At 43.4% G+C, this 13943-nt stretch overlaps 1 protein-coding gene across 1 annotated transcript in view; it reads left to right on the top strand.

The window, feature by feature from the left end:
* CEP89 (centrosomal protein 89) overlaps positions 1-13512 on the top strand; it is a 162023-nt gene extending 148511 nt beyond the window's left edge. The window contains 2 exon segments of the mRNA XM_030204424.1: positions 7436-7605; positions 13026-13512. Coding sequence (XP_030060284.1) covers positions 7436-7605; positions 13026-13254 — 399 coding nt within the window. The 3' untranslated portion in view covers positions 13255-13512.
* Positions 13513-13943: the final 431 nt, after the last annotated feature.

Here is a 13943-nt window from a genome sequence, read left to right as displayed (position 1 = left end):
AGCAAAAGCAGTATTATTAGTCATAAATAATCTTATGATTATCAGATTCTTTCAAACTAAGCTTGTTATACTTTTAAATCTAATGTAACTGATTTCAGGCTCTACGACTTATATGACCTGCAGTGTCAACTTGTTATCAACAACAGTAGTATCTTAACCTTATTATACTATATCTATTATAACATATTTTTATGATTGTGTGAGTATGTATTACCTCTTTATCATTCAGTCCCCCATCTCATTTGACTTTTAAATTTGCCAGTCTCTACAATTGTTAATCAAGAGTAGTATTAGTCTTATGAGATCTTAGTGTTGTCAGATTCTTTCAAACCTAGATTGTAATACTTTCAAATCTAATTTAACTGATTTCAGGCCTTGCAGCTTACATTATCTGCAGTATCAAATATCTAACAACAAAAGTAATATCTTAATATCCTTATACTATATCTATTATAACATACTTTCCTAATATCCAAGATTCTTGGCCACTTTTCATGCTTAAATCGTCCTTTCCTGTTATCCTGTTTGTGTTTCAATTGGCCCTCTAATGGTTTTAGTGTGCATTATGTCCACCTTAAATCCAATTTGTGTCGCTGTTCAGTGTGTCCATTGATAGTCTCTTTTATGTATCATCTGCCCCAACATCCTCTGTTTATAATTCTCATTTCAATTATAGGTCTCTTCTTTATACTTTTTTCTCAAGCATTTAGCGAAGTCAGTTAGAAAATGTCTTTTTTTCAGCAGTGCAATCCTTAGCTCTCAAGTTTCCGGCCTCTCTTCCATCTGTTGCACAAATAGTTTTGCTTCTTCCATAGTGGTAAACAACTTTGTGCCCGAAGAATGAATGATTCTCAACTTTGCAGGGTATAATAGCGCAAACTTAATCTTTTTATTCACCAACGCTGAGCATATCGATGAAAACTTTTTTCTTTGCGCCGCCACCGCCGATGAATAATCTTGAAAGCAAAGAACTTTGCGGTTCCCGCTGTATAGTTCTTTGCCGTTGCGCAGGGCTTGCAGTATGGCGTTTTTGTGACTGAAATTGAGAATTTTGCAGATGACTACACGTGGTCTTCCCTCCGCCACGTTCTTCGGCCCTAGTCGATGTGCACGCTCGATTCTTAGCGGCCCCAACATCTCAGGTAACTCCAGTTCTGCTGTGAACCACGTTTCAAGAAATTTGCTGAGTTCACGATCTCCTTGCCCTTCAGTTCCACAATTCGGAGGTTGTTCCTCCTCGACCTATTTTCTAGGTCTTCGAGTTTGTCGTCGTATGAGGTAATTGTTTTCTTCAGTTGATTTATCTCTGCTTCTAGTACAGTGACTCGGTCTTCCGTTTCACTGGCCCGCTGTTGATATTGCGCCATATCCGTTTGTATTTGGGCTATACTGTTATTAAGGGATTCCAACTTGTTGTCCAGGGAACTCAGTTTTTTATCTAATATTACCTCTAGCGCTTGTGTAACTTCTCCCACAATTTCCGCGGCCCAGGCGGACCCCACCTCCGACGTTCCCGGGCTCACCGGCGCCGCCATTTTGTCTCCAACTAGGCGAGTTTTTTCTTTTTCTTTTCTTGTGTTTTTTGTCGCCATTGCCGTAACCTTCTGCACTCAATCCGTTCACTGTGAGTTCGGCTATTGTTCGCTCTCAGTTAGCAGGATGTTAATCTTTGTTTGCAGCGATTTTTTGCCTAGATGTTTGAGGAGAAGGCAGGAGCGATCCAACTAGCGCCCACTCCCGCTCATAGCGTCACGTGACCCCTTTATACTTTTTTAAATAGGCACTTATTGTAGCTGCACCCTGTAATTTAGAGGCTTGCTTTCCTGAGTCCATTCATCAGTTGTTCATACCATTACTCATTTATCCGTTATTTCGATCTGTATGATGCCTTTGTGGGTTTCTGATGAGGAACAACACAGATTCAGTCTGATTTACTTAGATTTATAATAGTGAGAGTTGCTGAATAGGAGGAGTTTACATAAACTTTAAATATTGATGCATTCTCAGAAGTTAAATTAAAATCAAAATGAAATTTCCTTGTCATCTATACCAGACCAGTCTAGACTAATGGATTATGTCCATCTACCAGCGGAAGGAGACAGAGAAAATAGTTCCAAGTAAACCGCCCCTTAAGGGTATCGTGCAGCCTGGAATGTTCAGTATTTTCTCTGTCTCCTAGCGGATGGTGGATGGGATCATGCAGCTGCTCTGGATTGCTGGCTGGTAGCTCCTGTCCCAGATTCTTCTGGTGACAGTGGAGCCAGGGGTGTGCTGGTAGCCGTGTTGGGGCTAGTTTTAGATGATACTCAGTGGTCCTGAATTCCTCATCTGCCAGCTAGGGTGATATCCAGTGACCCTGGTTCCCTCCCCTGACTGTCTTTCTAGCAGGGTGATGGTTGATTGTGGCATGGAGTAACTTGTCTCCCCTGTGGGGTTCTTCTCATCTGTGGTGGTAGGTATATCTGAATTTCTGCCTCTGAGGTAAGCCTTTATTTATTCCTGTCACTAGGGAAGAAGGTTGTTTAAAAAAAAAAAAGAGGAAGAAACTTTGTTTTTCCTTCTTTCTCTTGCCTGTTACCTGATTTATTTTCCCACCTTTGGCAATGTATTCTAGGGGGCCGCTTGCGAAGTTTCTTTGAATTTCGCTGGCCGGTGTCTGATTCTGAGCTGGTACCAGTTTCTTTGATTTTTTTTTTTTTGTGGGGCACGGCTTGTGCCTGGATCACGAAACTTAGTTGTTTTTCTCCTCTTCATGGTCCTAGATGGCGACTGGTTCAGAGGGCGGCCCCATTGCTGGAACTTGTACCTTTGCAGTTCAGAGATCTTAGTCTGCCATTTCCAAAGTGGGGGAAGTCTCTCGCTGGCTCCATTTGGTTGCAGGCTCGGTCTTTTTGGTCCAGGGCTATTTTTTCATTCCTGTCAGCCTTACATGGCTGTTGGTCAGTTCTTTTTCAGACCGTCCGGTCTCTGCTGCTTCTGGCATCTTGGTTGAGACGCCCCTGCTATTTGATTATTGTTTTGGCAGCTGTTTTTCCTCCCTTCCTTAGGGAGGTTCTGGTTCTCTCGTCCCCATGGATCCCTCCTGTCTACTCTGGTTTGTCTGCAGGGTACTTTCCTTCTGGTGGGGGTCCGAGTTGCCCTTGGTGTGCAACTGCTAGCTGAAATCCCTCTTCTGAGTACCCTCGGGAGCGCCATTCTTGCCAGTCTTTTGCTTGGACTCAGTTCATTGTCTCTTTACGGGAATGTGCCTTTTAAGGACTAGTTTGCCACAGCTCTTCCTTGCTTCCCTTGCTTTTGGCCGGAGTTTTAGCCTGGCACAGGCGGATTTTGCCTTTTCTAGTTTCAGGTGCCTCTCTCCTGGCACATTTGGCACTCCTTCCTTTTTCTGTAAGGGATGCAGTTCTTTCCTACTGAGCAGATCTATTGCTGTGCATCGGGATTATCAGCTCTGCGCTTTTCTCTACTTTTCTGCAGGGAAGTGGCTCTGTTCTAGCTTTGGAGTTTGACTCTCCCTTAGCTGGTTTTTCCTCAGTTTGGTGTTAGTGTCCAGCTTCCTCTTTGTTCCTGGCCTGGCGAGAGTTGCTTCTTTCTCACTGCCTTGCGGCTGCATTTTGCTCCCTATGGTCTGAGGATTCCAGCTCCATGATGCTTACCTCCCTCTTGGCGGGAGTTCTTTCTCTACGTTGACTGCTATTCCGTATCGGTTGCCTAGGAGGGTGGTCATTGTGGCTCAGAGACCACTTGAGGGCTGAGAGTGTCTCTTGGGGCACGGGGCTTTCTCGTAGTTTTAATCCCTCTGGGCCAGGGGAGTGCAGCGCCAGGTATGCATTTCCACAAGTTGTGCTCCTTTCCTGTTGACCTGGCAGCACCTTCTTTTCTGGCTGTTCCCTGGGACTCCATCTATGCATTTTGCTTGTTGAGCGCAGCTCCGTCGCTGCATGTTTAGTGCGGCTTCATTATTCCAATGCAGTTCCATCGCTGCATGCTGGGCACGGCTCCATTGCTGCATGCTGGGCACGGCTCCACAGTTCCAGGTTGGTTTTAGTTCCATCGCTGTATGTTAAGGACAGCTCTATCATGGCATGTTGAGTGAAGTTCCTTTGCTGCTTATTCTGCAACCTTTCTTCTCTGCATGTTGAACGCAGCTCCATTGTCACATGTTCAGTGTAGTTCTTTCTCTGCAGGTCTCAGCGTGGGGCACAGTCCTGTGTCTGCCTGTGGAACGCAGCTCCTTGTCTATGTGTGGCATGCAGCTCTCTCTCTTTGCGTATGGAACGCAGCTCCCTGTCTGCGAGCAGAGCGCAGCTCCACCACCTGTTGAGTGTAGGTCCATCTCTGTATGTTTATCACAGCACAGCTCTGTGACTGTAGGTGCTATACAGCTTCATGTCTGCGTAGGAAGCATAGCTCCTTGTCGGCGGTTGGAGCGCTGCTCCTTGCTGGCGTCTGGAGCGCAGCTCTTTGTGTTTTATACACAGTTCCATCGCTACCGCAGCTTCATTTCTGCAGGTACCTCTAACATCTAGCTCTTTCAGTGGGGACACTGCTCATCCTCTGTCTGTTACTCTCAGCTTCGTCTCTGCTTGTTCAGGGCATTTCTATCTTTGCCAGAGGTGTGCAACTCTTTCTCTGCCCGTGGTGCGTGGCTCAGTTTGTGTGCTTTGAGTGCAAATCCGTTTGTTCTCATTGAGCACGGATCCTTCTCTGCCTGCCTGATGAGCGCAGCTTCTTTTCTGTCCCTTGAGCACAGTTCAGTCTCTGACTGTGGAGCGTATTTTCCTTTGCCTGTTGGGCACTGTTTCACCTTGTCGGTCAACCCCAGCTCTTTTCTGCGGGTTGAATGTAGTAACTTCTCGCCAGCTGTGGCTTACCACAGTTAGATTGCTAGACAAGGCTGCCTTGTCTCCTGTTAGCTGCCATTCCTGTGGCATCTTTTCTTGCCGTAGTCTCTTGGTGGCTGGCGAGAAGCTTCTCCATTGCTGGAGTTTGAATTCATCTCTGTTCCTTTTGTGTCTTCTTGGCATCTTGGGGGTCTTTTCTCCACAGTGTAGCTCTCGACTCTCTTTTTGTTCTCTTGGCTCTGTTCTTTCATCCCTAAGTCCAGAGCGAGCTGGGTGAGGAGTACTCTTTCTACTACGGTTGTACCCTGGTACACTGCTGCCCTTTTATTCATGGTTCTCCTGGAGAGACTAGCGCTCCAGTTAATTGGTTCTCTCGACTCTGGAGTCTCTGCTTGCTCTGTGGAGTTTGATTCTCTCACTAGGTGCTGGTCTGGGTGGTTCCTGGGCCTTGCTCCCTTTCTTCTATGAAGTGTGGTGCACTGTTTGGGGTTGCGTACTCATAGTACTTGTTAGGGTCGCTTCATCCAACCATCCTGGACTCAAGACGGGTACATAATTTTTCTTTTGCTCAGGACGTTTGTTTTATGTCCTACGGCTCCAGTTCCTTTTCTAGTGTCTAACTCTGTTCCATTTTGGTAGCCTGGTGGTTCGGATATTCGAATCTGTTTCTGCTGATCAGTTTTTTGCTGTGTGTATAGCTTTGTTGATTTTTCAACCTTCTGCATTCTTCTTCCCCCCTCCCCACCCTTTGGGAAACTGCTTTGCTACATCCCATTAGTCTGGAGTGGTCTGGTATAGATGACAAGGAAGGAAAAATTATGTTCTTACCTGATAATTTTCTTTCCTTTAATCATACCAGACCAGTACAGATGCCCTCCCTGGCTAAAGTCTGTCAGAGTGTTGTTTCCTTTAGGTATCCCTGGCTGTTCCACGATGCTTCAATACGCTGGGATGTCCTACAGCACAGCCTACTTCATCTTCTCTATTCAATCTCCTGCTGCTGCTTGTTGTTGTGCCAGCTCTGTATGACTCCTGTTACTTGGCATCATGGAGTTCTTTCCCCGGATTCAGGGGTAGATCTCTATGTGCTTGAGCAAGCTCAGTATGGACCATTCCCTCCTGCTTACTTTACTGTGAGGGGAGGTTGCAATTGCCTTTGGCCAAGCAAGAACAGTGAGGTTCTGCATATTGGCTCCAAGATTTTGCCTGTTTGGTATTAACTGTGTTTTCTTCTAGACTTCAGAGCACCATTGCTTGGCTATTCGAAATACTGAACATGCCAGGCTGCACAATACTCTTAAAGGGCAGTTTACTTGGAACTATTTTCTCTGTCTCCTTCCGCTGGTAGATGGACATAACCTATTAATCTGGACTGGTCTGGTATGATTAAAGGAAAGAAAATTATCAGATAAGAACATAATTTTTCCACGTATTGCATTTTCCATTTTTATAGTACTGCTTTAATAACAGGATTCTTTTTACAATGGAAGTCAGGTATTAAATTTTAAGCACATACTCCCAGATTCTATATAACTCACTTAGAGATCTGCGCCGAAATCCTAGTGGATTCTATAACAACATGCGCAGCTTAACAAGCTAATGAGCGCTGATAACAACACTTAAGCAATAATGAGCTCTAATTGTCACTAATTCTAATTTACACGCACAACTCTCTAAGCGTATTCTGTAACAAAATGCGCCAAACTTCTAACGCACGCCAGCAAAAAGGGGGGTTGTTATGGGCGGGGAAATAGGCGTTTTGTGATTTGAAATTTACACACATAGAATATGATCCACTGTGCGTCAATCTATGTGCTGGGATTTACGCCTAAATCTAGGATCAGCTTATAGAATATGCTTAGCACTGATTTCCGTGCCGATTTTTTTTAGGCACCATATATAGAATCTCCCCCATAATCTTTATTTAAATTTCATGCCAATTTTCTCTTTCAGTAGAATATGATTACACATAACATGCAACAAGATAGTCAAAAGTAGCAAACACAAAACTGAAACATTTCATCCAGGTTATTTAAAATATAAATCACCAAATATCAATTTTCAAGCATTTATCTCACTCCTGGGAAATAGTTCTGGTTTTAACTGAGTGACTTTTTCGGGGATGAAATATTGAAAAATTATATTTCAATAGTTAAAGGTATCTCTTGAAAAGTATGATTGTGAGCCTTTGAAAATAATGGTTTATAGTATAGAAAAAAGGAATTGTTCAGGATCATGTCTTAAATTAATATGTACTGTATATGCATAGATTCTCATGCATATATTCTCTTGACCTAGTATTGTAGGTAAACATGTATAACTAATGCAAAATTTGTACCAGATTGAGACCTTCATTTTCCCAAATAGCTTAGCCAAACTTAAGGATTATAATACATAATACAATGCACTGTTAATATCCCAATATAGATTGTGTAATTAAAAACCTACCTGATATTTCTTTCAGCAAGGCATCAGTGAGATAGAACTAGATGATTGTGACTAAAAAGAGCTCTTACATTGCTCATTTGTTTTGTAATAATCCTCCTGCAAAGCTGCCATCAGCTCACTTTTCCCATGGTGTATTACTTCCACAGGTATACAAAAAGAAGGCTGCGGTGAAGCTTGGAGACGTCAATCAAAGACTAATAGAGCAAGAGAAGGACTTTGAAGGGAAGGCTGCTCAATACCATCGAGAGCTGAAGCACCTCCAGCGACTGCTACATGACAGACAGGAAACCCTTGATGAGGTGCTGCAGCAGAAAAGGTAAGTCAGTCACATCAAAAAAAAACTAGAAAAAAGGACAGCTGTACAGTTGCAAGCAGTTTCTGAAGTCACATCTGGTCTGATTGTCTTCATACTAAGCTGAAAATCTATTATTTCTTGCTCAAAATATGGATTTTAACTGCAGGCTTTGAAATGGCTTTGCATACAAGGGTTCAGCAGTTATTTGAACAAGCATTTTATGAACTTCAAAGAAGTATTATATAAAAAGTGCATACTAGAAAAGAGAGAGACTGTTAAAGTACTATGGAGAGAATTCAGTAAATGGTGCCGAAAAAATTCAGCACACCTTGTATAGAATATAGCATTTAGCACGGATCCTGCGCCTAACTTTTGGGTGCTGGACTTAATGCTTTCTGAAACCTGGTGTAAATGCCGGCACCAAAGTTAAGTGGTGTTAAGCAGTATTCTGTAATTCCGCACACAACTTTTTGGAACGCCCATGGCCACGACTCTTTTTGAGATGAATGTCATGGGAGTTAGACGTCTGCCTTATAGACTAGCGCACATCCAGATGCACTCGCAAATTTTATTGAGTGCCCATTAACATCATTAATTGTTTGTTAGCACCCAATTAATGATGGTTCAGAGCGCATTATCCAATTTATTTGCATGTGCTATATATATATATATATATATATATATACATACACAGTGCTTTTTTTGTGCCGGTACAGCGTACCGGCTCACCTGCCTGCCCTTAGCTCCTCGATTTTCCATTCGTGCCGCCCTGCATTGAAATCTTTTATTTTACCTCAAGTCGCAGCGGCGAGCCAGCAGTGAAAGCAGGGAGGCTCATCTCCGGCCTTCCCTTCCCTCTCAGCGTCCTGCCTTCCTCTGTTGTAATTTCCTTTCCGCGAGGGCGGGATGCTGAGAGGGAAGGGAAGCGAGGAGGCGAGCCTGCCTGCTGCCTTCACTGCTGCTGCGACGAAGTAAAATAAAAGATTTCAACGCAGGTTGACAGGAATGGAAAGTCATGAGACTGGGGTTGGAACAAACTCGGGGGCAGTTGGAGGCTGGGGCAAGTCACTGGACATGGATGGGAAGGGAGGATAGGGGGCAAAGGAGAATCGTTGGACATGGATGGGAGGGCAGAGGAGAATCGCTGGACATGGATGAGAGGAGAGGGCAGTGGAGAGAGGAGAGTTGCTGGACATGGATAGATGGAGGGGAGGGCAGGAGAAATGCTGGACCTTTATGGAGGAGAAGGAAGACAGGAAGGAGATGCACATGGATGGACGGGAGGAGAGAGAGGAGAAATTCTGGACATGGATGGAGTGGAGGGCAGGGAAGAGAGGAGAAATGTTGGAGGGAAGGAAAGACAGAGGAAGGAGATGCACATGGATAGAAGGAAAGGGAGAGAGGAGAAATGCTGGACATGGATGGAGGAGAGGGAAGACAGAGGAAGTAGATGCACATGGATGGAGTGGAGGGGGAGAGGAGATATGCTGGACATGAATGGAGGGGAGGAAAGACAGAGGAGGAGATGCACATGGATTTAGGAGAGAGAGTAGATATTCTGGACATGGATAGAGGGGAGGGAATACAGGAAAGAGATGCACATGGATTTAGGGGAGAGAGGAGAAGTTCTGGACACGGATGGAGGGGAGGGAAGACAGAGGAAGGAGATGCACATGAATGGAGGGGAGAGGAGAGAGTTGAAATGCTGGACATGGATGGAGAGGAGGAAAGAGAGGAAGTGAGATGAACATGGATGGAGGGGGAGAGGAGAAATGCTGGACATGGATGAAGGGAAGAGAAGACAGAATAGAAGATGCACATGGATTTAGGAGAGATGAGAAATTCTGGACATGGATGGAGGGGAGAGAGTTGAAATGCTGGACATGGATGGAGGGGGAAAGTAAGAGAGAGGAAGTGAGATGATCGTGGATGAAGGGGATGAGAAATGCTGGACATAGATGGAGGAGGAGGCAAAATGCTGGACATGATGGATGAGAGGGAAGAGAGGAAGGAGATGCATATGGATGGAGGGGAGGGAAGAATAGGAAGGAGATGCATACTGACGGAGATGAGGGAAAGGGAAAAGAGGAAAAAAACTGCACATGGATGGAGAAAATAGGCAAAAGCTGGATTCACTCTATACCTCCTCCAGTCAGGTCTGGGGAGGACCCAGCTTTTACGTATGGATTTAGGGCAAGAATTGAAGAAGAAAGGAGGAAAGTAAAGAAATAAATGGAAAGGAAGCCCTGGAAACGGAGTTAAGGGAACAGATAGCAGCAGAATCAGAGACTGGGTCCAACATGATCAGAAAAGCAAAGTCACCAGACAGCAAAGGTAGAAAAATCATTTTATTTTCATTTTAGTGTTTGGAATATGTCCAATTTGAGAATTTACATCTGCTGTCTTATTTTGCACTGGGCATACTGGAGCTGTAACAGCTTACAGAAATTATTTATAATGAAAAAAAAATCACAAGTTATTTTTTTCTCCTATACTGGTAAATAATCTGGGGATTTATGCTTCAAGGAATCCACTTAAAATGACATTTCTTAAGTTTATTTTTCATTTAATATACCACCTTTCATAAAATCAAAGCATGTACATATCAAATCAATAAAATTACATAAGAAAAGAAAAGGAACACCAACTGGTAAGATAAAGAGAGAATAGAAGAGTTCTGAAAAAGGATAAAAGATGAAAACAGAGAGCCATGGACTGACCAGTCAGCCAATTGTCCGAACAGGTTTTTGCCCTGGTAATAAGAGAGAGCAGATAAAAAATGATAACGTGGATGCAGCAACTGATTGGTTTGATTGCTTTGTTTTTGGGTGTATTAAAATAGCGATTGCATGGGGGGGTGGGGTGGGTAAACTGCTTCAGCTTTTTGATGTCATGCCGTCTTCTGTTCTTAATCTAACCTTATTCTTTCCAAACCAATAGAATATTTTGGTATCACTCCATTGTCAGACACCCACACACATATGCTCAGCATGCTTTCTACACTTGTTTTGTTTTTATTTTCATCCTAGTTTACAAGGGAGAGGGAAGAAAGAGGGGGTGATGCTGGATGAATGGGCGAAAGGGAGGGGAGAGAAGAGAGAAGGGGCAATCCTGGACCATCACCTCATCCACGCATTGAGACTCCAGACCTCTGTCTCTTGGGTCCTGGTATGGAACAGGGAACACTTGTGAAAATGCTACCCTGGAGGTTCTGGATTTGAGCTTTCTACATAACAGCCTAAATTAAAAGTCTAAACTGAGGTTTCCTGTGCCAATATATTTGTGAGTGACATTGCCGAAGGGTTAGAAGGTAAAGTTTGCCTATTTGCGGATGATACTAAGATTTGCAACAGAGTGGACACCCGGGAGGGAGTGGAAAGCATGAAAAGGGATCTGAGGAAGCTAGAAGAATGGTCTAAGGTTTGGAAATTAAAATTCATTGCGAAGAAATGCAAAGTGATGCACTTAGGGAGTAGAAACCCACGAGAGCCTTATGTGTTAGGTGGGGAGAGTCTGATAGGTACTGAGGGGGAGAGGGATCTTGGAGTGATAGTATCCGAGGATCTGAAGGCGACGAAACAGTTTGACAAGGCGGTGGCCGTAGCGAGAAGGTTTCTAGGCTGTATAGAGAGAGGTGTGATCAGCAGAAGAAAGGAAGTGTTGATGCCCCTGTACAAGTCGTTGGTGAGGCCCCACCTGGAGTATTGTGTTCAGTTTTGGAGGCCGTACCTCGTGAAGGATGTTAAAAAAAAATGGAAGCGGTGCAAAGAAAAGCTACGAGAATGGTATGGGATTTGCGTTCCAAGACGTATGAGCAGAGACTTTCTGACCTGAACATGTATACCCTGGAGGAAAGGAGGAACAGGGGTGATATGATACAGACGTTCAAATACTTGAAAGGTATTAATCCGCAAAAAAATCTTTTCCGGAGAGGGGAAGGCGGTAGAACGAGAGGACATGAGATTGAAGGGGGGCAGACTCAAAAAAGATGTCAGGAAGTATTTTTTCACGGAGAGGGTGGTGGATTCTTGGAATGCCCTCCCGCGGGAGGTGGTGGAGGTGAAAACGGTAACGGAATTCAAACATGCGTGGGATGTGCATAAAGGAATCCTGTGCAGTAGGAATGGATCCTCAGAAGCTTAGCCAAAATTGGGTGGCGGAGCAGGTGGGGGAAGAGAGGTTGGTAGTTGGGAGGCGAGGATAGTGGAGGGCAGACTTATACGGTCTGTGCCAGAGCCGGAGATGGGAGGCGGGACTGGTGGTTGGGAGGCGGGAAATACTGCTGGGCAGACTTGTACGGTCTGTGCCCTGAATAAGGCAGGTACAAATCAAGGTAAGGTATACACATATGAGTTTATCTTGTTGGGCAGACTGGATGGACCATGCAGGTCTTTTTCTGCCGTCATCTACTATGTTACTATTAGCTGTGCTTTACTGATACTATAGTAACTATAAAATATCCCCCTTAAATGCTAGCCTATGGAACTTTAACAGAGACTATATGCTAAGAAAAACTATTCCTTAAACTCCTTTGCTAAGTGAGCAGAGTAACTTAAAATAAAGTCCCTGAGGTTACCTGTTTAATTCTAAGTCTACCCTTCCCTAAGTTTAAAAACAATTTCCCCATCAAATTCTTACCAATGAAGATTTCTCCCTCTCTAGAAGTCACCTGCTTTTTGTTGTACATTAAATAGTTTGTTTTTTGATACATGATTTATCTTCTTCCATTTCAAAGGACATTTTCTTAGAAATGGTAAGTAGTAGTAGTATATTTTGACTCTTAAATAATCACACACAATCAGCCTTCTCATTTATGGCATCAATGATGTGAGTAGTACTAGGGCTGGGTGGTTGGAAAATGTGCAGCATTGCAGCTTAAGCAGGACGCAGAGTCAAAGGGGAAGGTAAACAAATCACTCTTCCACTTTTTGAAACTCCCACTGGCTCTGTTTCCTCCCTACCCCTCTCCCAGTGACATGTCTGTGTTCAATTAGTGACAGGCAGGCTTGACCACCAGTGTCTGGCTCCCATCTCCACCCCTTACAAATCTTGTCACTTTGCCTTTACAGCATCATCAGCCCCTGCTAACCTAGGAATTAAACCCAGGTCTTTCACAGGACAGTGTGTAGCTCTGTCCCCAAACTGTCCCATTTCTGTTGTATTTCCCTTTTCCTTCCTCATCTCTGAGATATATATATATATAGATAGATCTCTACATCCTGTGTATTCTGGAATAAACTCTGAACTGTTTCTAATCTGTGTGTTTGAAGATGCAGCGTTTAGAAGTGGACAGAAGTATCACAATGATTGTATAGAGCCTCATTTTCTTGGTTTGTCAGCTTATCTCAAGTTACCTTGTATTCTTCTTGCCCTCACCACTGTCTTTCCTATTGTTTGGTAACTTCAAAGTCATTTGGATCTTTGTGTGTTTTTTTTCCCAGGCAGGTGGAGGATGAGCTTGAAATTGTGTGGGAATCTACATCTAATGAAAACAGAAGAATAAAAGAACATTTATATAAATCTCTGGGGGGAAACTTATGGAATAGTCAAAAAAATAATTTGGAAGAAATTGTCCATAAGGATTCCATGTATGACTATGACTTCAACTACTGTGATGTAAAGTTTTCATCTCCTCTAGAGGTTGATACTAAACAGGAATTCTTGAATTGATTGCAACAAGAAGATAAGAACCAGCAGAGGTAGAGCTGTGCCCACACAGCACACTCAAGAACTGGGAGCTACACCTTTGTCTTGCTTTTGACTGGGAATGAGTGAATCTTCTTTCACAAAGTTCAAATTCTGTTTTGGATTTGGCTCACACCTTTTTCAGTTGTAGCTCAAGGCGAGGTACATTCAGCTACAGTTGATATTTAGCCATATTTGATCAAGCTTTAATCAAACAGCCAGTTGTTTTCAGCCCATTTGAGTCCGAAGGTTTATTTTTAACCCAGATTATTTGGGTTGGGTTAGCTGTAAATAAATATTTTCGAAATTCAAAACTTTTTGCAATATAGCATCTTGCAATATAATTATGGATTGCACAAATCAAGAAGATCAAGGTAAGGGAATGTTGAAATTCAAGCTGAGTTGTTAATCGCCATATTAGATGTGGGCTGTCTAGTTCAAAGACCAAATCATTCTACTTTCCAACTTCAAAATATATATTAGAGGGAAAAATCCTCTAAAAGATGTGGTACCTTATTATCAAACTTATAGATTCTTTTGTACCTTGTCCTTTCCAGTCATCAGTTTAAAAACCCCCTTACAGGGGTAATTCTTTAAAGGGGCCACCTGGTTTTAGGTGGCAAGAAGGCATGTTAAGGGCAGTATTCTAGTCATTTATATATGTAAATGAACTG

This window comes from Microcaecilia unicolor, chromosome 5 (assembly GCF_901765095.1).
Source record: "Microcaecilia unicolor chromosome 5, aMicUni1.1, whole genome shotgun sequence".
Classification (NCBI taxonomy): Eukaryota; Metazoa; Chordata; class Amphibia; order Gymnophiona; family Siphonopidae; genus Microcaecilia; species Microcaecilia unicolor.
This window is presented reverse-complemented; position numbering and strand designations above follow the sequence as displayed.